This window comes from Squalius cephalus (assembly GCF_949319135.1).
Source record: "Squalius cephalus genome assembly, chromosome: 12".
Lineage (NCBI taxonomy): Eukaryota > Metazoa > Chordata > Actinopteri > Cypriniformes > Leuciscidae > Squalius > Squalius cephalus.
The window spans coordinates 13,117,674-13,142,923 of NC_137133.1; the positions used below are offsets into that span (position 1 = coordinate 13,117,674).

The following is a 25,250-nucleotide window of genomic DNA, read 5'->3' on the forward strand; positions in this document are numbered from 1 at the left end:
CAAAAAGTTAAATAAAAAATAAAAAAATTCAAATCAACTTAACATTACCCACCTCACTTTAAGAATGCTGTGTAAATGTCAGTACCAATCTGTGTAACCAAATAAAAGCATTTTGCAGTGGCACAAAAGCTAATGATTAACACAATCCGTAACAGGCCTACCCGACTCCGTATTGCAGCATAAGACCACTTTTTCACTCTGTTAGCACACTAAAGTGTGGCCAACTGTCTGCAAAACAAGAAAACAGTGCACTGTCAAGATGGAATGATACTTCTTTATTTCAGCATTCTGGAAACTAGTACTTGTTAGCCACACTTCCCCTCTTCGAAAGCCTATAACTGGTCTAAAATACCTCTATTTCTACATTAAACAACACCTATTAATCTCATCAGCTGCCTCAACACAAACACAGGGCGTAAAACAATAGCTTGGCATTCCATATTTGACGCCAACTTTGCCTAAACTTTACTTATGTAAATTTGTTGGCCCTGTGCGGTGGAAAAGCGAGGCGAGGGTTTTTTCAGCCGTGTTCCACTTCATTCTCTAGCCTACAGCAATCCTCTTACACTAGACTGCATATGACACATACTCATATACAAACTCGCTTCATGCTTGCCAAAAAACACTGGCAGACCTTCAAAGCGACTGGCTCGAAATGTTTAGATTGAGATTAAGTCCTAGAGTTACATTTTACCACACAATGCTGAAAAAGGAAGAGAGTAAAAAGGGTGTGTTTAATGAGGAAAAGCAGACTTTGGCACCAGTAACCTCCATATAAGTATATTATATTCAGTTCATTTCTAAAATGACAGAATTTTTTAATTCCTCATCGGAGTTGGTCAAATGTTGTTGTTTTTTTTAACCTGTAACCACAGTAAACGGGTCTGATTAGACCCAACTGCTAGTCTGATGGTTTAAGAAGAGACTGTAAACAACAGACTGGGCACTGGAGATCACGTCGGGAACACCATCAATGGGAAGAGACCATACTAGGGTTTCAGGAAATCATCCACTGAGAAAAAGACAAAGCAAGCTGAGGACCTCAGAGATGCCATGGCTCAACTACACTTCAGAGACATGCAGATGGAAAGAACCTACAAAAAGCCTTGAAAGCAGGTGCAATAAAGCGTTTTTGTGAGCTGTGAGTGTCTCAACTTCAAGTGTCATTAAGTCCAGTTGATGTCGCAAACCATGCTGCTGACAAAATCTCAGCTTCAATGTGTAATTCTGAGTGGATACATATACACACGCACACAGATAGCATGAGAAGATATGAAATAGCAATTTTAGGACATTTATATAACTTAAAATATACACAAAAAACTAAAGCAATGTATGGTACATTGACAACTCCAAAAAAAAAAAAAAATTATATACAAAAGGCAAACATGTATCAACAGCTTGTAATGCTCAAAACTTTAACAGCATAAAGTCGTCATGGCCCAAGGGTACTCCGAATGCCATTCAAGAGCAACGGCGAAGTCGCTCTCTCATCTTGGCCCTACCGGAGTGCAACATCACCCAGTACTTCACACTGAGAGCTACACACACAAACAGACAAAAACACACAGGTTGAGACACACGCCAAACCCTGCGAAGGGCGTTTTGGCTTTAGCAGCTGCGAACCTGACTGACCTACAGGTCATCCTGCGAACGACCTGTCTCCTAAACACCTTGCTGTCATTTCAGTCATATCTTTTACTACATTGGAGTGCACTTCAAAAGTGAGACATGAGAATGATTATGCTATTAACAAAAGGAAAGACAAGAAAAAAAGTACCAGTCAGTACTCTTTAAGACAAAATAATCATTTAACAAAAAATAAATTAAGGCATGCAGCAGGTAATGATATCAGTATTCTTTTTTTGCATTCTGCAGTCATTGCTGATATTTTTTTTGACTGTCAGTCCTGTCCCACACCATTGAAGAATAAAAAAATAATTAACAGAAGTCAAAAACAACAATTAGCTGCCAAAAAGAAGAGTGTTTCCACTGGAATCACAGGCGTCTTTTGGGGGACAAAGCTAAAGCATTGTTTAAAAGGCCAGTTATTTACAGGGGAGTCAGGGTCATGCACGCAAGTCATCACAGCCTTCTGTTTAGCCATGGAATTGGGGGGAAAATAAACTTAACACACCACCAAGGTGAAATGTATATCGTAATACAAGAAAAAAAGTTGAAGTGAAGGACAGATTTAAAATACATCCATTTAAACTGCATTGACGTCTTCTAAACAATTTGTCTCTTAAAAAACGATATGTATAAAAAATTATACTAACAGAACATGACAAAATGTCTATTGGCGTCAAGAGTGCTGTTGTAATGTAAAACCAAGCTTTCTACAATGTAAGCACAGATGACTAGATCTAGAGATTGATAGCCTATAAAATTCAATTAAGGCTTCGCAGTAAACATCTGATTTGTTGACGCTGGCACTCCCCACCTTTTTTTAAAATGTGTTGTGATCTGATTCACTAAAGCCAGCATGGACATAGGAACATGCAATTAAACGCACGCAGTCACGCTAATACACTTTCACAGATATGATCCAGTACATACGCACACACACTCACGTCACACAACTAACTGTGCATTAGACAGGCCTTTGCCCTCCTCACTCCTGTTTTTAAGGGCATTTGGCATCGATACATCACATTTTCTGACTCGGGGTCACGCAGAGGGGGCGAAGCCTGTCAGTACTCTGCTATGGGGGCGAGCTCGGGATTCAGATTGACCGTGATGTTCTTATACAGGCTGCTCAGAGAGATCTCCGGAGAGTACTGCAGATTGTTTAAGCCGTCCAGATGCTGTCGCTCTTTAGAGTACCTCAGCAACTTGTACCTGAGGGGAGGGCGAGATGAACGTGGGTTAGTGTGTCCTTGAGATAATCTGCTACAACTTGCAGAGATCTATATACGTATGACTGCAAATATGTTTTTGTCACACATAGGTCAATCCACTCTATGCTACACAGCAACAGATGAATGCAACTTTTGTTTAAGGTCAGGTGACGTGTAAGCAGGTCAGAGGTAAAGATCAAACAGTGCAGTGAAAAGACAGCTGTTTTCCACCCTCAAAATCTTAGTTCTTGAAGTCCTAGCCTCCAAAATTGGGGATAAACAGAAAGGAGATTGAGGATGAAGGTGGAGCAATGACAATAGGGGTTATGCGCAACATACTTCCGGGTTCTACAAAATGGATATAACTACTTCCGGTCATCAGCTACTGAGGTAAACACAGCGTAGGAATGGCGACCTTTTATAGCCGGTGTTTAGAGGAGGTACCCATTCTATCCATTTCAGATGTACATCGTATTGCCAAACGGACTTCCAGAGCCCCGAGTACTCCGTTAGATAAAGGATTTAAGTTTTACGCCTCCTCATTTATTCATGATTATGAAGGTATGCAAGTTAGTATAGGTATGCAAGTTAGCTATCAGTAGTTTAACCTTTTATATTTGCTTGCAGACGATTAAAACAATCAAATGAAGACTGCATTTTATTTTTTTTATATAATTTTTTTTTCTGATACTTAAGCATTTGTGCCATTTTAATTAAAACAGAAAAAAGAATTGTATTCTAAAAAAGCGAAAAATAAGTTACCTCAGAGATCACCTACCGCTGCAGATGCGTACGGAAGTGCAAACCAGAAATGCTTATACCTGTTTTCCGGTTCGAACGTTGGGCGTTCCGCATAACCCCTATTGTCCTTCACAAAGTGCTTGTTAGAACAAAAAAAGATGCTTCCTCAGTGTTGACCCCTCTGCTAAGCATGCAGTTCCTGTTTTTAGGGCCCAAGCCCAGGGGACGTGGGGTTATTGTTTTCTAAGGATTCTCATTATTATTATTTTTCTTTCAACCTTTTGGGGGATTTTGGGGGACTTAACATGCTCAAACTCTTCAAACTTAGCACACGCGTTGGAATTGTCGGCCATTAAAGGGTTAGTTCACCCAAAATAAAAATTATGTCAGTAATTACTCACCCTCATGTTGTTCCAACCTCGTAAAACTTTTGTTCATCTTCAGAACACAAATTAAGATACTTTTGAAGAAATCTGAGAGCTGTCTGACTCCTTCATAGGCTTTAGGCAATTTCATTCTGCTGGTCCAGAAAAGTTAGTAAAAACATCGTTAAATAGTCCAAGTGACTACAGTGGCTCAACCTCAAGTTTATCAAGCGACGAGAATACTTTTTGTGCGCAAAAAACAAACAACAATAACGACTTTATTCAACTATTCATTTTCTTCTGTGTGGGCCTCTGATGTGAGTTCATGCACAAAAAGTATTCTCGTCGCTTGATAAACTTAAGGTTGAGCCACTGTAGTCACTTGGACTATTTTAACAATGTTTTTTCTAACTTTTCTGGATGGGCAGAATGAAATTGCCTAGAAGCCTATGAAGGAGTCAGACAGCTCTCAGATTTCATCAAAAATATCTTAATTTGTGTTCACGAAGATGAACGAAAGTTTTACGGGGTTGGAACAACATGAGGGTGAGTAATTACTGACAGAATTTTCATTTTTGGGTGAACTAACCCTTTAAGTATGGGCACAACTTGACATAGGGGGGGATTGACATATTTTGGAATTGAATACTTAAGGTCAGGAATCGGATACTGGATATAAAATAAAAATTTCGATTCCTCTTATCAATTCTACAGAAGCCCTGAAAAAAAAAAAAAATTCTGTAATAAAAAAAAAAAATCTAGTATTTCGAGAATAAAGTCGAAACATTGAGAATAAAGTCGAAACATTTCGAGAATAAAGTCGAAACATTTCGAGAATAAAGTCGAAACATTTCGAGAATAAAGTCGTAACATTTCGAGATTAAAGTCGAAACATTTCGAGAATAAAGTCGAAACATTTCGAGAATAAAGTCGAAACATTTCGAGAATAAAGTCGAAACATTTCGAGAATAAAGTCAAAACATTACGAAAATACAGTCTTCCGTAGAAGCTGCGTGTGTGTGCATTCATAACGACGCGCATCCACTGGCGCAGAGGGCGTTTCCAATTCTGAATTTTGTTTGTGTGTGTGTGTGTGTGTGTGTGTGTGTGTGTGTGTGTGTGTGTGTCTGTGTAAAGAAATGCGCTTGTGAAGTCGAACTGCCTCGGACATGGATCTACACAAAATAATAGCTTTTTACTTTTATCTGGGCTTTCAACAAAAAGAAAATTCGACAGGTGCCAATCTACCAACATGCATTACCATGGCGTTGCCACTCCGCCGGAGTAGGTTCACAATCTGGTCGAAACTTTATGTGGCAGTGTTTTTGACGCGTTTTCGTACTCGTCTATAATAGGCAACACTATCTGGGTCGAGAACACTTAGCAGTAACCGCACTGTCTCCCTCTTCACCGTAAATACGTTCTGGATACATTTTAAGTGCATCATTCTGTATCCAATCATTTGGCCGGATCCCGTGATTTCCTCAAATATAATAACCACTGGTGGTGGTTGAGGAGAGATTCCCGGAAATGATTGTAAAGTGCTTTTAAGTGTAGGCCTCCAGTAAACATATAAGTGCTATATAAATGCCTCATTCATTCATTCATTCATTCATTAAGCTAGATATCTTGATCCAGTCTGAAAAGTGTTTTCGCTTGTAGGCTAAAGTCTATTCCGGCGCAGTATATTTGATAACGTCCTATAGCCTAATGCCATGTTGGTAGACCTGTAGAATTTCCTTTTGATGAAAGCCCAGATAAAAGTAAAAAGCTATTATTTTGTGTAGATCCAGTTTACACACACACACACACGCACGCACGAAAGCCAATGTGAATTAACGGCAAACACACACGCAACTTCTACGGAAGACTTTATTCTCGAAATATTTCGACTTTAATCTCAAAATGCTAGATTTTTTTTTTTTTTTTTTCACTTTTTTTTTTTTTTTACGTTGCGGTTCAGGGCTTCCGTACAATTCCTTAGTGTGCATTTTAACATGACTTTAAACCGTTCGCTATTTTCTGTGCTGCGGACATTCAAAACATGGACACAAAAAGCCACCTCTCATACTGTATAGCGTGCAATACTGAAGAGTTCTCTTCCACGTCTTTTTGCACTTGAACAGACAAAAACATCGTAAACACAGTCGGTTATGTCTTAAGTGAACATAAACAGTAGACAAAGAAAACGCATATGTAACAGTATTTTGGATCTGTGCAACTCTTAAAGTGACAGCAGCCTAATATTCTTGCTGCAGTCTCTAGAATAAAGTTAATCAAACAACAATAAACTGAGAAAATTCACTTGCTATTCTTGACTGAATAACTTGGAACCGTATTTGTAATGTATATTTTACATTTAATTACAGTTTCTGTACCTGAATACCTGAAAATCTTAAAACACTGTTTATCTCAATCGTATCTTTGTTCAATTGTATTTATTTGTAGGGATGTCCCGATACCACTTTTTGCCGAACGAGTCCGATACCGATACTTTCATTTTTGGTACTCGCCGATACCGATACCATAACCGATACCTGAATTTTCACTGCATTTGTAATTTTTAAATGTATTAGTAGATAAATCAAAATAATATAAATCATATTAGTTGGCTTAATTTGTTCATCAAATATATATTTCTTTCAGTTATTTTCATGCTTAATTAAGCCTGCTAAAATGCATTGTATGAGCTTCTGTTACTGTCACTGTTCATTCTATTGCTCTATCATATTTTATCTTCATTTAATAGCACAGCACATATTTAGAGCTGCTTCAGCAGGGCTCAGTGTTGAGGATAGGGTCAGCGGTTCAAATGTTTGTCAAAACCAGTGAAATATCAATTATTTAATCCAATTTTGATACTACAACAAAAACTACCTGCCTGATTAATGTGAATTTAAAACAAGCAGTCAGTCAGTAACAAAGTAAGAACAAACAATCGAATTACAAATAGGACAAATAAATACAATAGAACAAAGAAAGACTACAAATGAAATAAACAGTGTTTTTAGAGTTTTTCAGGTAGATCTAACAGGTACAGAAATTTTAATAAAGTAATCAAATGTGAAAAAAAGCATATTCATTACTGTATAAATTATATATAGATGGATATTTTTGTAAAATTGAAAAGGGTAGCCTATTTAGTCAAGAGCAGTGAGTATTTCTTTGTCCTTTGTTTGATTAACATTAAAACACAGAAGCAGGTTTATTAGACTGCTGCTGCCCCTTTAAGACCGAACGCACCGACCGCATTTGAACATGCTACGTTCATTTGAGATATAACCGACTTTGTTTACTATAGGATACTGGCCAAGACGGGCGTTTTTACATAATTTTGTGTGAATTCGTCAGTACAAGCGCAAGACGTGAAAGACAATAATTCAGTATTGGCGCGCTGAGAGACGCTGGTTTGCGGGGCGCGCGCTTTGGATGTTTGCATTCATGGAACTTCTTGACCTGCACACATCCTGTAATAATGTAGGGAACCACTCGTTATACTTAAATCAGGTAACAGTTTATGTTTTACTTTACTTACATACACGATTTTGTTTTCATCCAAATAACATGTGCTGAGTGAACGATCAGCAATCAAGAGCATTCAACATAAGTGCGCTCTCTCTCTCTCTCTCGTCAGTTAACGTTAATAATAAGCTACATGCCTCGTTTAATTCTCTTTGTCATTGACATCCGACTGAACAAACTTTCCACTGTTGTCTGTTTAAAGGGATGTGCTCGACCAGCTTGCGCGTCTATGCCTCAGTTCACCTCGACAAAGCACTCGCGGCGGCCAGTTTCGTTTCGCAAAATGTACGTGGTATCGGCGAATTTTTATGAGTACTCATAAAAACTCATATACTTTTATGAGTATATGAGGACAGTATCGGCCCGATCCCCGATGCCAGTATCGGTATCGGGCCATCCCTATTTATTTGTGTGATTGCTATTTTTTTTTTTTTTTTTTTTTTAATTACTGATTGTTACTTGTCTTTAAGAATGCTTGGAATTTATTATAGTTAGGCTAGTTGTTTTTGCTGTGGTATTTTTTTTAACTATAGACAAATGTTTATTGTAAGTGTTATTTAGCCTGTTGATTTTTGTGCATGGTATTCAGCTACAATGAAATGTTTTGCAGTAAGACTTAGAATAAATGTGAATGATATCTAAGTTTTTTTTTTTACCTGATTGGAATCGAAATTAGGAATTGATAAGAATCAGAACCGATAAGCAGAATCAGAATCGTGAAAATTCAAACGATACCCAACCCTCTACACAGTACACTTTTATATGGTTGTATTTGAGGTAGGGGTGTAACGGTACGTGTATTCGTACCGAACCGTTTCGGTACAGGGCTTTCGGTTCGGTGCACGTGTGTACCGAATGACTGAATGCAATATTTTGTGTGCGGAACATAGGTACATTTTCGTGTTTCCACACGAACATATTAAGTGGCGGAAGTCTCCGCGTTCAGCGCAAATCCCGCCCTGCAGCTGATTCTAATGTTTTTTCCTATTAGACATTCTCTGGTTTTACCCGTGTTTTACCCGTCGTCACTGTAACAATGAAATAGACAGCAGGGCGAAAAAAAGCTTTTCCGCTTCGTGTGCGCCGCCGCACTCTCCGTTCCGTGGCGTGCGCGCGTGTGTGTGTGTGTGTGTCGACGACCCGCTGCGCTCTCTGCTCAATGTTCGAGTCCGTGTTTGCGCTGCGCGTTCTGCTCTGTGGTTAACGGCCCAAACACTCCAATCATGTACCGATCACGCACTGGAAAAGCAAAGTCCGCTCAAATAAGGTGAAATTTCTCAGTAGTAACTTAGATTTCTGTTTGCTGAGCTGGTATAGTCATGCTGGCAACAATGGTAAAATGACCTGCTCTGATCACATGCTCTGGTAATAATAGCTTTGTACTATAGCTTTGGACTATATTTTATTTTGATAATTATTGAAAAAGTGGAAAAAATAAATCTTAAATTGATTATGTTGATTGATTATTGAAAAATAATAATAAATTAATATATTTGTTTAATATTATTTTAATATAGGGCTATTTTCTGTTCCTGCACTGTAATCATAGTTATTTATTTATATTTTTCATTATATTTTATTATGTGATATTGGTTTGAGACTGAGAGTGTTTTATTTAGTGGAGAACTTTGCAGCAGTATTTTATTTCTTATTCTTTTTTTATTTTATATCTATTTTATTATATTTTATTAAAAAGTGTTTAAAAAAGTGTAAACAACTTGTTAAAAAAAGTTTATAGTAATAAACAACCTGCAGTTTAATGTTTGCATTTCTTTCCCTTACTGTACCGAAAATAAACCGAACCGTGACTTTAAAACCGAGGTACGTACCGAACCGTGATTTTTGTGTACCGTTACACCCCTAATTTGAGGTGCTCTGTAGTGCACCTATTTACACCTACAGTGACCAAACTTCATAGACTAGTGTTTACATATGTGTGTGTGAACTGACCTCCCCAGGAACTGCACTTCTCCTCTGTGGTGATGGGGAATAGATTTGTATTTGCCAATATCACCTTCTGGCCTGGTCACATTGAAACCTGCGTAATGAACCCTGAATAAAAGAAACCCCCCCACACACACACACGTTTCTATTAAATATAAATCTATTTGTTTATGATAACATGACACGTACTTTAGTCACACAGAAATATGGTGAAGCAATAAATTGTTACACAAAAGTAACTGATAGTTATAAAATATGTGTTATGCTGCTCTTAGAAATATGCACATACGTCCAATTAAACATAACTGACCTGTTCCAGAGGTCATCGTCCTCTCCGCCCCAGCCCCAGAATGCATTGGGAAAGCCATTGATCTTGAGGAATTGTTCGACAGTAAGTCCACTTACTCCACCGAAAAACTCATTGTAGGGAAGACTGAAAAAAAACACACACACACACACACACACACACACACACACTTCAACACTCAGTAAACGAAAGTATCAATATGCAATCACTTGTACAAAAAAAAAAAAAAGTAAAAAAAAAATCTTAAAGTTCAAACAAACAAGAGAAGGAGCGGGAAAAAAATAAATAAAAAAGAAGAAACAGAAACCTTACCATCAGGAATCACTTGAAAGCAATAGGCAACAAAAAACAAGCCTTTTAATAGCACAGACTATCATGCTACTTCACAGGGTGATGAGGAGATACAGCACACTTAATTCCTTGCAATATCCCCACAAAGCATTTTGGTTTTAACCAGAATACGTTCACATGAACAACCGTCCTTAAAACTCAACCAAAGCAAAGCTGAACCACGGGATCTTAAATCAGTCTTTGGTCACATGGAAAATAAGGGTAAATTCTCCAACTACCCCAAATACTTTTGAGAGACAATTAGAGCTGCGCTTACACCTCATTACACAAATTACATAATCTGCATAACAAACAGTCCTAAAATCACCACGTCCCAAAACCATTTAAGTCTTACATTACATTAAAGTTATATGAGCTGCTGTGAAAATGCAAAAATATGAGGATGAACTGCTGCAGCCCTGCATTTATTTGACCAAATATGTGAGCTAGTCTCTTATAACAAGACACACATATGCAGAAACAATACACCAGGAAGTGAACTTAAGGATTAAGGGTTTTCAGGCCCTTCACATCTACATTACACAGGTTTCCGAAAGCCCATGAAAATTATTTGGACAGACATGGATCAGATGAATGAGGAAAAAGGAAAATGTTTCAACATTCCTTAATTTTTAAATAGATAAAAAGACTCTAAACCATGGCATGAAAGAATGGAGAAAATAATGGTTAAACAAGATTAATGACATTATTTAGGAAACGCAATAGCCCAAAAAAAATAAAACATTCAAATCAATGCAAATAGACCCGGAATATTGAATAGCCCAAATATAGTGTGAATTTGATGACCTCAAATTAAAGTTGAATTACAAATGCTAATGTTGAGGAAATCACAAATGTTTTCTTCATCTAGTTTTGTCTTAACACTAAGCCAATTAGTTTTGCAAGTAAAAAGGTAGTTCACATGTGATCAGGGAAGTGGCACAGCAAAATACGGCAAATCTAAAGAGGCAACAAATCACAAAAAGACACTTTTGTTAATAGTGAGAAACTGTATTGCTTTCAAACATTATTTTGTGGCATTCAAGATTAAGCTTTGAACATTCTTGAATAGGTTTTTGAAAATTTCCTGGTTTTGATTCCACGAATTAAAAAAAAAAAAAGAAAAAAAACATTTTTTTTCTTCGTTTCAGTGAAAAAGCTAATTTTAGATCTTAATCAGAAAGATAAAACCGCACAAACACAACCAACTAACTAAAATACATATCCTTTCAAATCTGCAAGGGTCTACAGGCGGTGGATAACATCACAACAGTTTATACACACACACTTAAACACGACAATGTGTGCTCTAAAACACTAGAATTGTCTAAAATACGCACTTTGAAAACAATCTGAACTCAACTTATCTGCATTAAAAACCTGGAACATCAAGAGCCGGGCAATAAAGAAAATAAACGTCAAACAATCACAAAAAAGCAGAAAAGGGAATTACCCAAAAGTAATGAAAAGAGAGAATAACTAAAGTAAATCTTTCAGACGGATCACTTACATGTACATGTACTTGTCGAGCTTGGCGGCGAAGTGACGAGGCATCTGACCACAGCCGTAGTAATTACGGTCGTTTTCTGGGATGTGATCGACGTCGTGAAACACCACACAGTCCCAGTCCAGGTCTTTCATGGCCTCTTTAAAGCCCACGTTAAACAGCATGGCACGGTTAAACGGCTGAGTACCCGCCTGAAAGCACATAAATGCATGACTGAAAAAATGCACAGACTAGACTAACTGAATTCCATCCCATTTACTTTCTCAATCATCAGTACATTACTTGTTTCCATATAAATGCCTCTGGAAGTCCACATGTTTATTAATTTTTATTTTTTTATGTTGTCTTATTGTATGTTATTATTATTGATGAGCTCACCAGGAAAAATCCAGACAAATATGTCATGGCAATAAAGTTTTGAAGTAATAGAGCGCATACCTGTTCAATGACATAAAAGGCAAACTGCAAGCGTTGGCGTTGGAGCATAGGGGCGAGATGCTGAAAGAGGATGGGAAGATGCTCATGTCGATTCCTAAAAGGGATTAGTATGGCCACCTGAGAGAAAGGAAGAGGGAAGTCATGCTGATGTCCTGATGACCTTTTTTGAATGATGTAACCACAACAGTGACACACCTTCCAGCGTGGTTTGCAATCTTTGGGCTTCCAGTGGCCTCCAAATTTAATGTCCAGACGTTTGAGCCTCACTTCAATCTCCTCCACAGGAACCTCCGTCATGTTGACTTCCATCTGACCCTCTGCAAGGAAATACAACAGCAAGCAAATAAGAAAACGAGATTTTTGAGAATAACATTTCTGCATGAGAAGAGTAAACACTAGGGGTGTGACGAGATTTCCTGCCACGAGATCTCGCGAGACTAAAATGTGATGAAATTTCTCGTCGAGAAAAAGCTGTCTCGTGATGTCACCATGACGAAGCATGAGGGTGAAATTAGCAGAGAATATGCCACCGCCACATTCACATTACATTATGGTGCCCACCGCGGGACCCCCTTCACTGTCGTTTTGCTGTTTTTATAAAAAATAAAAACCATTGTAAACTATTGCAAACGTCTGCTCACCCAGCACGAGTTGCAGTCGCACACAGTGCAGCAGGAATCACAGTCCACTGATCGTGTGACGATGGCGGACGATTTGTTGTGCAACAGAGCCTAAGTGTCTGATAAATGTCTTATTTTGTAGAATGCGAGCTCAGCACCGCTGCTCCCAATACACAGAGTATGTGCGATCGCGAATCCGAAAGTAAAACGCGAGCTCCCTGATGCTTGCAAATTAGGCTGCATACAAATGCCTGTCTCCCCCTATCAAACCTATCTCTGGACTGTAGTTGTGGTCTCGGTTTTGGTCTCTGTTTGCACTTTGAATATTGAGAGAGTACTTTGATTATGGTTGCACTTGCACTTATCGTTTGCAGTTAATAAGACTAAGAAAAAACTTATTTTTGTTGTTTATACTATTCTTATTTCTATGTTCAATTTGTGGAAAGGAGTTCAATTAGGAGGTCACACACAGCCTCAATCAGAAGTTCTGGAAGTTCATAATTCATGTACAGTAAAGTCTGAAGAGACTCGTGTGAAATCATACAGGAGAGAAGCCAGTCAGTTGAGTTTGTGGCCAAACCTTTTACAGCACTTACATATTGTTGTCTTCCAATGCATTTGTTAATTCATACTTAAAGTAGAATTGAAATGACATTCATTACAAGATTATTGGTTAAAACATTTCATAATGCACCTGCAGACTATTTTTCAAGTGATGAATTTTGTCATTGAGGATTTATCTAAAATATTGTGCAAAAATCTTATCTCGTTCTCGTGAACCCAATCTTGTGTCTCGTCTTGTGAGATAAGTGCGTCGTCACACCCCTAGTGAATACCAGTTAAAAGCTTCTGACAGCAAATTTGATGGGTGTTACTCACAGAGAGACGAATGAGATAGAGCGTACAACTGGGATATCTAGATTAAGAAGCTAACTGGCTAGAAAGTCACTCCTCAAACAGAGGCTGTTTTATGCTGCCTTCAAAGACCCTTTACGATGCATTCATTTGGCCAAAAGCAAATGGACCACCATGTGTATCCCTCACAGAGAAGGCAACCCCATAAACAACTGCACCAAGTTTGACACAAAAAAATAATAATTCCAAGAATGATCGCAGCAAGAAAAATGTCAATACTGAAAAGTAAGGCACAGGCTGTATCCAAAATCACATACTTTCTCAGAGTAGATGCTTAATTTGATTAAGTAATTACTTCATGACTGTTAAAAAAGTATGTTATACTATATAGTATGAATGTAATCCAGAGCCATGTTGTCATTGTGATGTGACCTACAGCATCAGTTGCGTCGCTACCATTCACAAATCCAGAAAAATGTGATTATCTATGTACTTTTTGCCAACTGTTTTATGAATAGGGACATACTTCTCTTTTCACAAACTGTTTTTCCATCCACTACATGGGCGATTTCAAATGCAGCCAAAAAAGTCAGCCTAATTAAAGCAAATAAGTTTACCCTATATGTGCACTTTAGTCAAAAGTATTTGTATGTATACAAACACTCTTGACTAAAGTGCACATATAAGGTAAACTTATTTGCTTTAATTAGGCTGACTTTTCGGGATTCGATACTCAAATAAGTATACTTATTTGAGTATCGCATATTTGGCTTAGCAACATCTAACTGTATTCAAATCATTTGAGTCAAGTAGACAAATTCAACTTTGAACTTACTCATAGAAGGTAACCGTTCAGGACAGGGCAGGTTCTGAGCATATGTGAAGTTCTCAGGGAGGTATGTGGTTGGTTGAGCTATATACTCGCTAGAATTATTTCCATCAGGATAATCTGTTAAAACAAAGACAGACGAAGACATATTAAAGTTACTGTGAATTGCCGATCCCATTTTATTTATATTCATGAGTGAAAAGGTATTCAACGAGAATAAAATGTGCGGCGGCACTTGGTTTTATCCATTGGGAATTGATTGGACAGTGAAAAGAATTGAGCCAGACTGAATGAGTGTCTAAATAGCTCTTTTGCTGTTGGTTAAGATCATTAAACAGCCTATGACACCAGATGATTTGAGTTTCAGAAGAAGAATTCTGACTTCTGAGATTACAAATACTTTTTTTGCCGTGGAACAACATAACGAACAGGCTAGTTCACAGTGAGACCAGGAACACTCATTAAGTGAGGAAATACAGTCAAATTGACTTCATGTTGACCTTGAAGCAAAGGAACAGGATCCACTAAGCCGAAAGTGTACTAAGTACCCATGTCAATGTTCCGCTGCAGCTTGTGGACAGTCTGTGTGATGTAAATTTCATTGTCAGTGCAGTTCTCTGATGTCCGTATAAACAATTTTTTTTGAGCACACGGACAACAACACATGAGCAAGTAATTTGAGCGCTCAAAAACAAAGGTCCAGGATGTAGTACAAACTCACTGAACACATCCATCCGCATTCAGGATCAGTGGAGTATATTTTGAAAGACTTGCATACTAAACTGTGCGCTACACAAAGCAAAATGCGGAACAGTATACCTGGGCCTTTGCAATTGGGTTCAGTTCAAAGATGAGCCTGGTCAATGTTATTATGAAGAGATGTCGTTGACTCTTACCTGTGCCGTTGAGAGTACTGTTCTTATTGGTGTATAGCCTGATCATGTGACCAATGGTCCGCACATTGTCTCGTAACATGATACCCTGAGCCTGTACCATGAAGAAATATGTGTTGACTGAAACAGAGAAAGAGAGAGAGCGTTTAAAGCATTTCCCAAATGATGTAAAGAGGAAACCGTGTGCATTACAGTGTGTTAACAGTGCAATGACCAAGTACCTCAGAGCTGCTCAATTACAAAATGTGTCATATCAGAAATGTGCAAATATCCATATTGTAAACCATTTGTAACTGGACAGCAAAAATGAAAGCTTTTTTCCCCTCCTCCTTGCACTGAGAAGCTCTTAAGAGCAGCATTATTAGAAAATGGCAAATGCTGAAACTATCAGCAGCTATCATTGTAAGCATCAATGGCTGTCTGTGGTTTAGCCTCAGCTCTTGTCAGTGTAATGTAGTTTTGTTTTAGGTTAACTGCTACAATAAGATTATGCCAGCATTCCTGAGTCCAACATTTCCGAGTAGAATATGAGAAGAAATGAACCAAGATAAGCAGAATGTCAACCATTACGCATCAACTGTAGGTCTGAAGGGAAGTCTGAACTGAGATTCACATCCTGCTATGGGACAAACTATGTAAGCAGACAAGTATAAACATATAGACTAATATTTAAATGACTGAATAATATTTTGGTTACTGTATGTAAAGGACAAGCTCGCTTGCATATACATATAAATATTTATTTATATTTAACCGTTTAAAAGTCTGGGGTCATGTTTTTTTTTTTTCAGGATTCTTTGATGAATAGAACGTTTTCTATTATATTCTTGAAATCAGAACCAGTATAAGTGTTCTGTATGTATCAGATTTCACAAAAATAGTAAGCAACAACTGTTTTCAACATTGATAGTAATAATAAATAATAAAGGAACTTGTGACTGAAGGCTGGAGAAATGATTCAGCTTTGCCATCAGATAATTCAATTACATTTTAAAATGTAAAAAAACAGAAAACAGTTATTGGGTTATTCTGTGTCAAATCAATCAAATTTCAGAAACTTCCCCAGCTTTTGTTAATTCCTTTTTTAAGAAGAAAGACAAACATAAATAGTGATGAAAGCCAAAATTTGGATGTATATTTACTGAGTAATTCACCGTTTTTACCTGAGAGTTGGAGCCAAATTACAGAGGGGTAAAATTGACTTTAGAAAGATGACATAATCATTATTTTTACACAGAGATGATATATGCCAACGGTGACAGTTCAAAAATGAAAAAAAGCTCTTGTGTTTTTTGCCCAAAGTTGATTCTGGCTGTCAACCTCTAAATAAAAACACTGGTGGGGAAAGTTAAAGGTCCCGTATTATGCCCCTTTTCACAAGATGTAAAATAAGTCTCTGATGTCCCCAGAGTGTGTATGTGAAGTTTCAGCTCAAAATACCCAACAGATCATTTTTTACAGCATGTTTAAATTGTCATTTTTTGGGGCTCAGAAAAATGCGCTGTTTTAGTGTGTGCCCTTTAAATGCAAATGAGGTGCTGCTGGACGACGCAGGGGGCGGAGCTTCATGAGCTCGCGCTCAGTCTCTCAGGACAATTTCAGCTCACGGAATGATGATAATATCAGAAACTCTCAGTAACGGCGTTCATTTCGAGTCGGACAATAATGCCTACAGAGTCAGAGTGCTGTATAGAGATGAAACAGGTATAGTTTAGTAGTTTAATTACGGTTATTATAACGTATTTGTCATCTGCTTGTAGGCTATGTATCCATTATTTAATAGCCTACAAGTCTGCTGTCTGAATGATGATCAAACATATACTGATGAGTTTAATAAAGTTTATTGTACATCACACAAAAGATGAAGCGTCAGTTTTACTTCAGAAAATCACCGTAAGAGCTGAGTAAACAGTAAGTTATAAGAAGTGCGCAAGTAGCCAGTAGAGTTGAGGGAGCATTCCTGTGGGCGGAGGTTAGTCAAAAACAGTTCTAGTGACGTCATTAAAGAAGGAAGTAGAGGGATGTAGTCCAAACGGGCCGTTCACTGTAGTCGACTTCTGTTAAATAAAATATCTCGCTTGGCATTGAACTTTGAGCTTTATAATTTTACAGATATTATTTATGCTCTAACAGCAACATTACACACTAACTAAAGTTTGAAACATGGGATCACGAAGAACGGGACCTTTAAAAAAAAAAAAAATCTTGCCAACCCCAAACAATATACAAGCTAGCCTATGATGCATTTTAAAATGCACAAAGCTACACAACTTTGACAAGTGTACTAAAGAGGGCCAAAGACGGGCATTAACAACAATACACTGTACATTTTAGATAATACATCAGTTGACATTTGGATAGTTTGAGTTTATCAGTTTTGGCCGATAACTGCTGTACTGATTAACAAAATTCATGCAAGTGAAAATGTCCTGTTCTCGCTTTAGTTAATTTTGCTGAAATAGTGTCAAATTAAAATAAAAACTCATTTCATTAACATTGTTCATCCATCACATATAAAAACTGTAATATTTATTGCATTAATATTTCATATTTATATGAAATTATATATTTAATTCAGCAGCCATATCACCCTGTAGCCCAAGACTGGTTGCCCACTGAAGCTAAGCAGGACTGAGCCTGGTTAGTACCTGGATGGGAAAACCAGTTTGCTGCTGGAAGAGATGTTAGTGAGGCCAGTAGGGGGTGCTCACCCTGTGGTCTGTGTGGGTCCTAACGCCCAAGTATAGTGATGGGGACACTACACTGTCAAAGAGCACCGTCCTTTGGATGAGACATTTAACCGAGGTCCTGACTTTATGTGGTCATTAAAAATCCCCCAAAAATTTGCCCCTTGGCCTCCATCCATCATGGCCTCCTAATCATTCCCAATACTGATAGGCTTCATCACTCTGTCTCCTCTGCACCAGTAAGCGGGTGTGTGGTGGGAGTTCTGGCACAATATGGCTGCCGTCACATCATCCAGGTGGATGCTGCACATTGGTTGTGGTTGAGGAGATTCCCCCCTTCCATATAAAGCGCTTTGAGTACCCAGAAAAGCGCTATATAAATGTAACAAATTATTTATTACTTTATTTAATATTATAATTAATGTTGAAAGTGCCAAAAGTATAATGACACCCAAACACCAAAGCCATTTTTTCTTGTTTACCATTTAGCCTAACTTCTATATGATTTATTTATGGACCTCACTAGCAGAGGAATCCTCACCTTGTAAACCAAAAATGCTCCATTCCACTATATATGGGTCTATCCCGAAGAAAAAGTAGCCTATTTTATATGTAAATTATAACTGGTTGTCCACATAAATGTGTAGTGTCTAGACATTCTGATGTGCATAATGCAAAACCTATATTGTCCATTATATTTCAAATAAAACAATTGTTGTAGTATAGTGTTGAAATGAAAACAACTGCTTTATTTGGCAGTCAGATTTATAAAAAATTTGCTTTGCTGTAGGAAACTGCACTGCAGCAAGTAGGTTTCCAACGTTGATACAAATCTTCAAGCCAGAATATAAACAGCAGCCATTAATGGTACAAAAAAATTAACTCCAAGCCAAGGGACAAAAAAACACATTGGTTCTTCCTAACCACCCAGAGCTCTTCATATATTAGACACAGTCCAGTGAACACTGGTCAAACAACAGTGAGGAAAACATTACCTTTCTTGGGCACTGATTATACAAACACGGCAAGAGCTATTAAACAGGATTTGGTTGCGTGTTGCTGGTGTACTGCATGTGTTGGAGGGTTGCCTGGAGTTTTAGAGTAAGATTTTAGTACAGACACTGAAAAAAGAACTGCAGACCGATGTGTCAAGACCACAATTCCAACACATTAATGTTATTCAAGGCTGTGAAATGTACTTTCTTTGAAATTCTAACACGACAACAGCAGTCAGGCTGATGTTAAATATTACAGCTGGTTAACAGCAACACAAAATTTGTAAAGACATTCAAGTTTGCAAGTCGAGACAAACTGCAAACGGTTTAAGACACACTTGTGCGAGCATCCCAATACAGCTACAGTGTAAAGAGAGTACATTATGAAGAGTGTTTCTTAACTTTCTTAAGTTGTAGTAATGACAAATCAAAGGTTTTGCTTTAAAGTACACTTTAAATCATTATGCTTAATCTTTTGTCATGCTTTAAAGAAGTAGGCTACACTTATTCTAAACTGAAAATGTACTAAATTGCTATTTTAACACTGTTAATTACGAAATACACAACAAGAAGTTTAAATAGAAATGACATTAAAGATTACTATAAACATGTCAGTATATTTGGCACTTTAACCATTTCAAAGACAATAGAAGTAGACCTAATTATGAAATTACATAGTTTACATTACAAGATGTTGGCTAGAAGCCCTACTTGGGTCAGTTCACTTCAACCCAAAATGAAAATTATACCATAATTTACTCACCCTCAAGCTATCCTAGGTATGACTTTCTTCTTTCAGCCAAACACAATCAGAGTTTTATTCAAAAATTTCAAACTTCTTCCAAACTTTATAATGGGAGTGAATGGTACATTCGATTTTTAGGCCCAAAAAAAGCACATCCATCCATCATAAAAGAAGCCTAATCCATACGACTCCAGGGTGTTAATAAAGGCCTTCTGAAGTGAAGTGATGGGTTTTTGTAAGAAAAATATTTAGATTTATAACTTTATACTATAATCACTGGCTTCCGGTAACGGCCGTACACTAGTCTAGTTCCAGCTGAAGAGTGACCTCTGATCCGACGCATGATGTAGAATGTAGGAGTAGCGTAAGCTTAGGCGAGAGTAAATGCCTCTTGGTGTTCAAACAAACCGGGCTGAGCAACAAACTCAAGCTCCTCTGACATTTCTCTTTAAAAATTCTTATTTTAGACTTCTAGCCTAATTCGTGACCAGTGTTTTGTTTTGCTCTTCACTTCCACGTTTGTTGGTCACTCTTCTGCCAGAACTTGACTCGCGTACGGCCGTTACCAGAAGGAAGTGATTATAGTTTATAAAGTTATAATTATGGATATTTGTCTAACAAAATCGCATCGAATCACTTCAGACGACCTTTATTAACCCCCTGGAGTCATATGGATTACTTTTAGGATGGATGGATGTGCATTTTGGGGCTTAAAAATCTAAGTTACCATTCACTCCCATTATAAAGCTTGGAAGAACCAGGATATTTTTTTAATATAACTCTGATTGTGTTTGGCTGAAAGAAGTCATATAGGCTACACCTAGGATGGCTTGAGGGTGAGTAAATTATGGGATAATTTTAATTTTTGGGGGTGTGAACTAACCCTTACACTTCAAGTTCAACTAACTGCATTTCATATCCATTTAAACATATAATATAACATAAGTAATTTAATTGTAAATATCATAATAGCTAACCTACCAACCGAATTAGGGGAGGGAATCTACTTCCATGTTATAACTAGGACACCATTGATAGTTTTTTTTTAATATTTCAAAAACTGGTGGATAAGGCTCAATGACAAATTAACCTTCCGTAGTCATGTGGTATATGAGCAGGTCCAACAAGAGGCAAATTAGCTTTACATAAACACGATAACAGCTCATTATATCTCAGGGAGGAACATAAACTTAAAGTCAAATCTGAATTTACTGTGCTCGAATATCTAACACCGTCTGCGTCTCAAAACCTACAGAGCCGCCTAAATGGATGGCATTGTTGGCATTTCTGAGCATCACAGCAATAGCAATTCAATGGCTCTTTAGTTAGATAGCTCACTGGGTTTTTTAAACAGCCTGTCACTAGTGCTTGTATGGGAGGTGATGATCAGTATCTGGAGTCAGTGATGTATGAAACACGATTAACACGTTTAATCACATCACTCGTGATGCTGGGACTGGGAGTTATCAGACGGACTCACCTATTCCAGGAGCCGCATAAATGAAGTAGAGGCAGGTCGTGGACATGGAGAAGAAAAAGATGAAGGCCATTAAGGAGCGGTTGGACAACCGCATCAGCCGCCTCCACTTCCACATTTTATCCCGGCTACTAGCTATCCGTCACTCCCATAAAAACACAGAACGGAGAAAAGAGATGCTGTTTGGTGGGGTGAAACGGTCATCCGTGGGAAATGGGGAGCTAAATCAGGGTGCTGGTAAAGTCCGCATCGTTCATTCAGTTGGATGCAAGGCCGCAGTGCTCGATCGCTCTCCCAACAAAGTCAAGAAAATTCCAGATCAAAAAAATAAATAAATAATAAAACGTGCTACATCAAACGGCGTCCGGGCTTGGCGTGCGGTCAACGCGATTCATTTTGTTCGGTGCCGCTGCTGCTGCTGGTTTAGTGTGCGGTATGTTTCTAGTGAGCGCAGACACGCCTCGTCGCGTTGATGATGATGATGTTTGGAGATGATGAAGGGAGTGAAAGTGATGGTGATGAGGGACCTGCCCTTCCTCCCTCTTCTCCCCCTTCTCCCTCTTCCCCCTCTCTGTAAAATCTCCCCACGCTCCAGCGATCAGTCCTGCGATACGGCGGCGTGAAAAGGCGATCGACCCGCAGAGCAAACCGCGATGAGCGGGACGGGAGAGCCGGGGATGAGAGTGGGAGAGCCGACAGAAACGTGACGAGGCTCGACCGGGATTCCTTCGATTTCGGTTCTGCTGTCGGTGCAGGTGCAGACACCGTTTCCGGTAGGCGTGACCCACAAAATGGCTGCCAGCTCATGAGGAATGTTTTCAAAATAAAAGCATTCACGGGCCTGTTGCAGAAAACATCCACCTTCAGATAAAAAGGCTGATAAAAAAATCGACATATATGAAACATTTAACAAATTTACAATGTCAGCAAAAGTGCCTATCTTATACCACTGACAGAGGTGCTGAAATATTTTAATTCGTGGCAGATTTTAAGCTTTATTTTGATAAAAATGTTTTTGAGCTCCTATTTTGGTATCTATCTGTATTCAACGTCGCATCTTTAATGAGCAATAAATGCAGAGAATACAGAGAAGAGGGCGAATACTGTGCAAATAAACCACTCATGTTTTCAGCTTGTGAAGAGGCCTACTTATATATTTTTTTACACAACTATATGCATATTTATTTCTGCATTATATGCTAAGACATATACTGCTGAGCATCCTCTCAAAAAAGACCATTGGACATTTTGTCCCCACAATAATACAAGGACCACACCTCAAACTCGGTAAGGCCACCAAACTTAACACAACTGCTGTGTGATTCATTGCTTCAGTTTGTGTGATTTATTTCATCATATTTTTCAAGTGTTTAAATTAAAACAACACAAGGACAGTTTCAGTTCTGAGTTTAGTATATGGGCCATTCTACAGAATTGGTGCAAACTGCTTTCCCACAACCAAAAAAAAAAAAAAACACATTAAAAAAGCATTTAAGTATTCAAATCTTAGATGTTTACTAAGATCATTGAATCCTACAATAATTAAAAGTTAAAAAATATTATATTTTCTTTGTAAATCATGAAACTTTATGTAAAAAAACATGTCACTACCAAAACAGTGTTCTATTTAGTCCATTGGCTGAGAATGATTTTAACCACACCCTACATTTTTGATCAGGAAATATTCCTGTGTCGCTCTCTCTCTCATATCTTCTCTTTCATAGATAGATAGATAGGTAGGTACCATCATTTTGAGTAAATGTGTTAAAAAAGAAAATCTGTGTGTAACTTTAAGGAACGTCACTACCAAACACCTTTTTTCTCCAAAAAGGAGTAAACTTTGTTGGGTGTTATTCCATAAAATTGAGTGTATACAACTGTTCAGGTAACCATGTACTGATTAGCATCTTTGGGCTAGGCTTAAAGGTATCTAAAATTGTCACTGAGTCAGTCACACACAACAATCATCTCTAAACTCTGATAGTCTTCACTGTTCAGGCATACAGGACAGAACCAAAGAAGACACGCTGGGTTACCAGATTGGGTTATGTTGGCATCCGTCTTCATGTGCAAACCCTGAGACTTAAAGGTGCAAAGGGGAATTAGAATTAGGGGTCCCAAGGGAACCATGTGAGGACGGAACTTATTTGGGGGCTGGTGGGGGTTATCAAACACCTTGATTGACAAGAGGGGGACGGGGTGGTTATTCTCACTAATCAAATGAGCTTTATGGTTTATAGCAACATGTCTGATCAATGCATGTTATTCACTGTTTACACCTGCAATAAACCTTATAGCCTAAAGAGCAAAAATGAATTTAAAACTATATGCCATAACATAGTAAAGCACATTAATATTCAATAGCATAATAAACTCAGAACTTAAACTGTAACCTTGTGTTGTTGTCTTGATTTAAACACCAATCACTGAAGAATCATGCAGCAGTTGTGTGGAAACAAGAAATAAATTAATCTGCTTATAACTGTGTAAAAGAAAATATCTGAAAAATACATTCGAGTTTCCATATTGAAGGTCATGTTTCACACGCAAAGTATTTGCCCTGTTATCTGTGTTTAGTAGAATATTTAACTCACTGATAGTGGTGGTTGTAGAGGAAACATACTGTAGTTTCCTCATGTGTTCTCTTGAGTGAAAGACAGTTTATTTGAGAATTGATGTATAGGCTATTGTTGAATTTTCTAACAATTTACTAGGCCTCTAAAGTATGGTCTGTCTTACATTTGTAATTTAAAAATGAAATAAGAAATATTTATTTCTTTGGGTTTTTTTTTTTTATTCAGTAGGCTATGACTTTTTTCACAACGAGCAAGTACATAATTAGATCAGCTCTTCGCCTTTTATCTCAACACCCTTCGCACATAAAACAGCTTCAACCTCAATCTGCACTCTAATCTGACCACCATCTGCACTCATATATAGGGTCTATATGGGCGGATATGGGTTTTTATCTAATGGGCAAAATGAGCACAATTTACATTTGAACATCCGGAAAGCAGCATTCATTTCTGCTCTGACAGCCGCAAGACCTCGCTGAACGATGTGAGTCTCACTCTATTTTTTACAGTCTATGGTCTCACTACACTGAGACACTGATTAAAAAATCAAGAATGGTGAGAACATTGTGCTTGTACGTTTTTACAAACCAAGCTTGGGTCTTCAGCTGACAAAGTTTAAATCCCGTCTGACTAGCGCGCTTCCCGTAATGTTTACACTTTAGGACAGTATAGGCAGAGAGTAGCCTAGTCTTTTGTGGCTGTTTGAACGCATTCGACCACATAAATGTTTACACTACGAAAACAATTTGGTCGAATGCATTTTCGTCTGGAAGTGGTCGAGAGTGGACAAGTTCAAAATGTTTTAGACCCCGTTTACACCAGTATTTAGCGTCGTCCACTTGTGATCCGATCGACCAAAACGCATGTTAATTCCAGGTGTTGTCACAGTGTCTGGTTGGTGTACCCTGGGTGTCCACTAGAGGTCTCTTCCCCATACCGTCAACACCACATCATGAACTGCATTTCCCATAATCCTTTGTCTGAACTCATCACTGATCATTGCACACAGCTGTTCCCACTCACATTGTTTGTATCTGTCTATTTATACCCTGTGTTTCAGTCATTGTCATGAAGTCCTTGTTTGATGTCAGATTGCACTTCAGAGTTTCATTCCTGTTTTGTTTCTTGGTTTTGGATTGTCTTTGTATGGATTTTGACCCTTTGCCTGGCTGGTTTATGATTACGGATTACCCCATTAAACTGCACATGGATCTTACCCTTTTTGTGTGCATCCCGTGACAGGTGTAAACAGGGCCTTTTCTTTTCTTTTTTTTGCAACAATAGTTTGCATCAATAATTTTAAGTCATGAAAACTTCTAATAGCCTACAATTAGGTTCCACCAACAAACTTAATAGCTTAAACTGACTAAATATCAAACATAACAGCATTAAAAACAGGTCTTTCCCTTTACCAAAAACACGTAAAATTATGCTACCTTTTAACATTGCTCTCCTACATTGGTCTCTCTACATTGGTCTCCTTATTTAGTCCTATGCAAAGCATGCTGGGAACTAGAAATCCACTTTCCATTTGTTTTTAAAGTTATCAAGACTATTTTATTAGACAAGTGCAAGTTAC

At 38.0% G+C, this 25,250-nt stretch overlaps 1 protein-coding gene across 1 annotated transcript; it reads right to left on the bottom strand.

Moving 5' to 3' along the window:
* Positions 1 to 2,156: 2,156 nt before the first annotated feature.
* b4galt6 (UDP-Gal:betaGlcNAc beta 1,4- galactosyltransferase, polypeptide 6) lies at positions 2,157 to 22,549 on the bottom strand. Its single transcript, XM_079888282.1, has 9 exons — positions 21,099 to 22,549; positions 15,195 to 15,311; positions 14,305 to 14,418; positions 12,190 to 12,311; positions 11,995 to 12,111; positions 11,560 to 11,747; positions 9,723 to 9,845; positions 9,419 to 9,520; positions 2,157 to 2,841 (listed from the first exon to the last, which is right to left on the bottom strand). Exons 1-9 carry the CDS (start codon positions 21,211 to 21,213, stop codon positions 2,694 to 2,696), a joined length of 1,146 nt encoding a protein of 381 aa, XP_079744408.1. The 5' UTR covers positions 21,214 to 22,549; the 3' UTR covers positions 2,157 to 2,693.
* Positions 22,550 to 25,250: the final 2,701 nt, after the last annotated feature.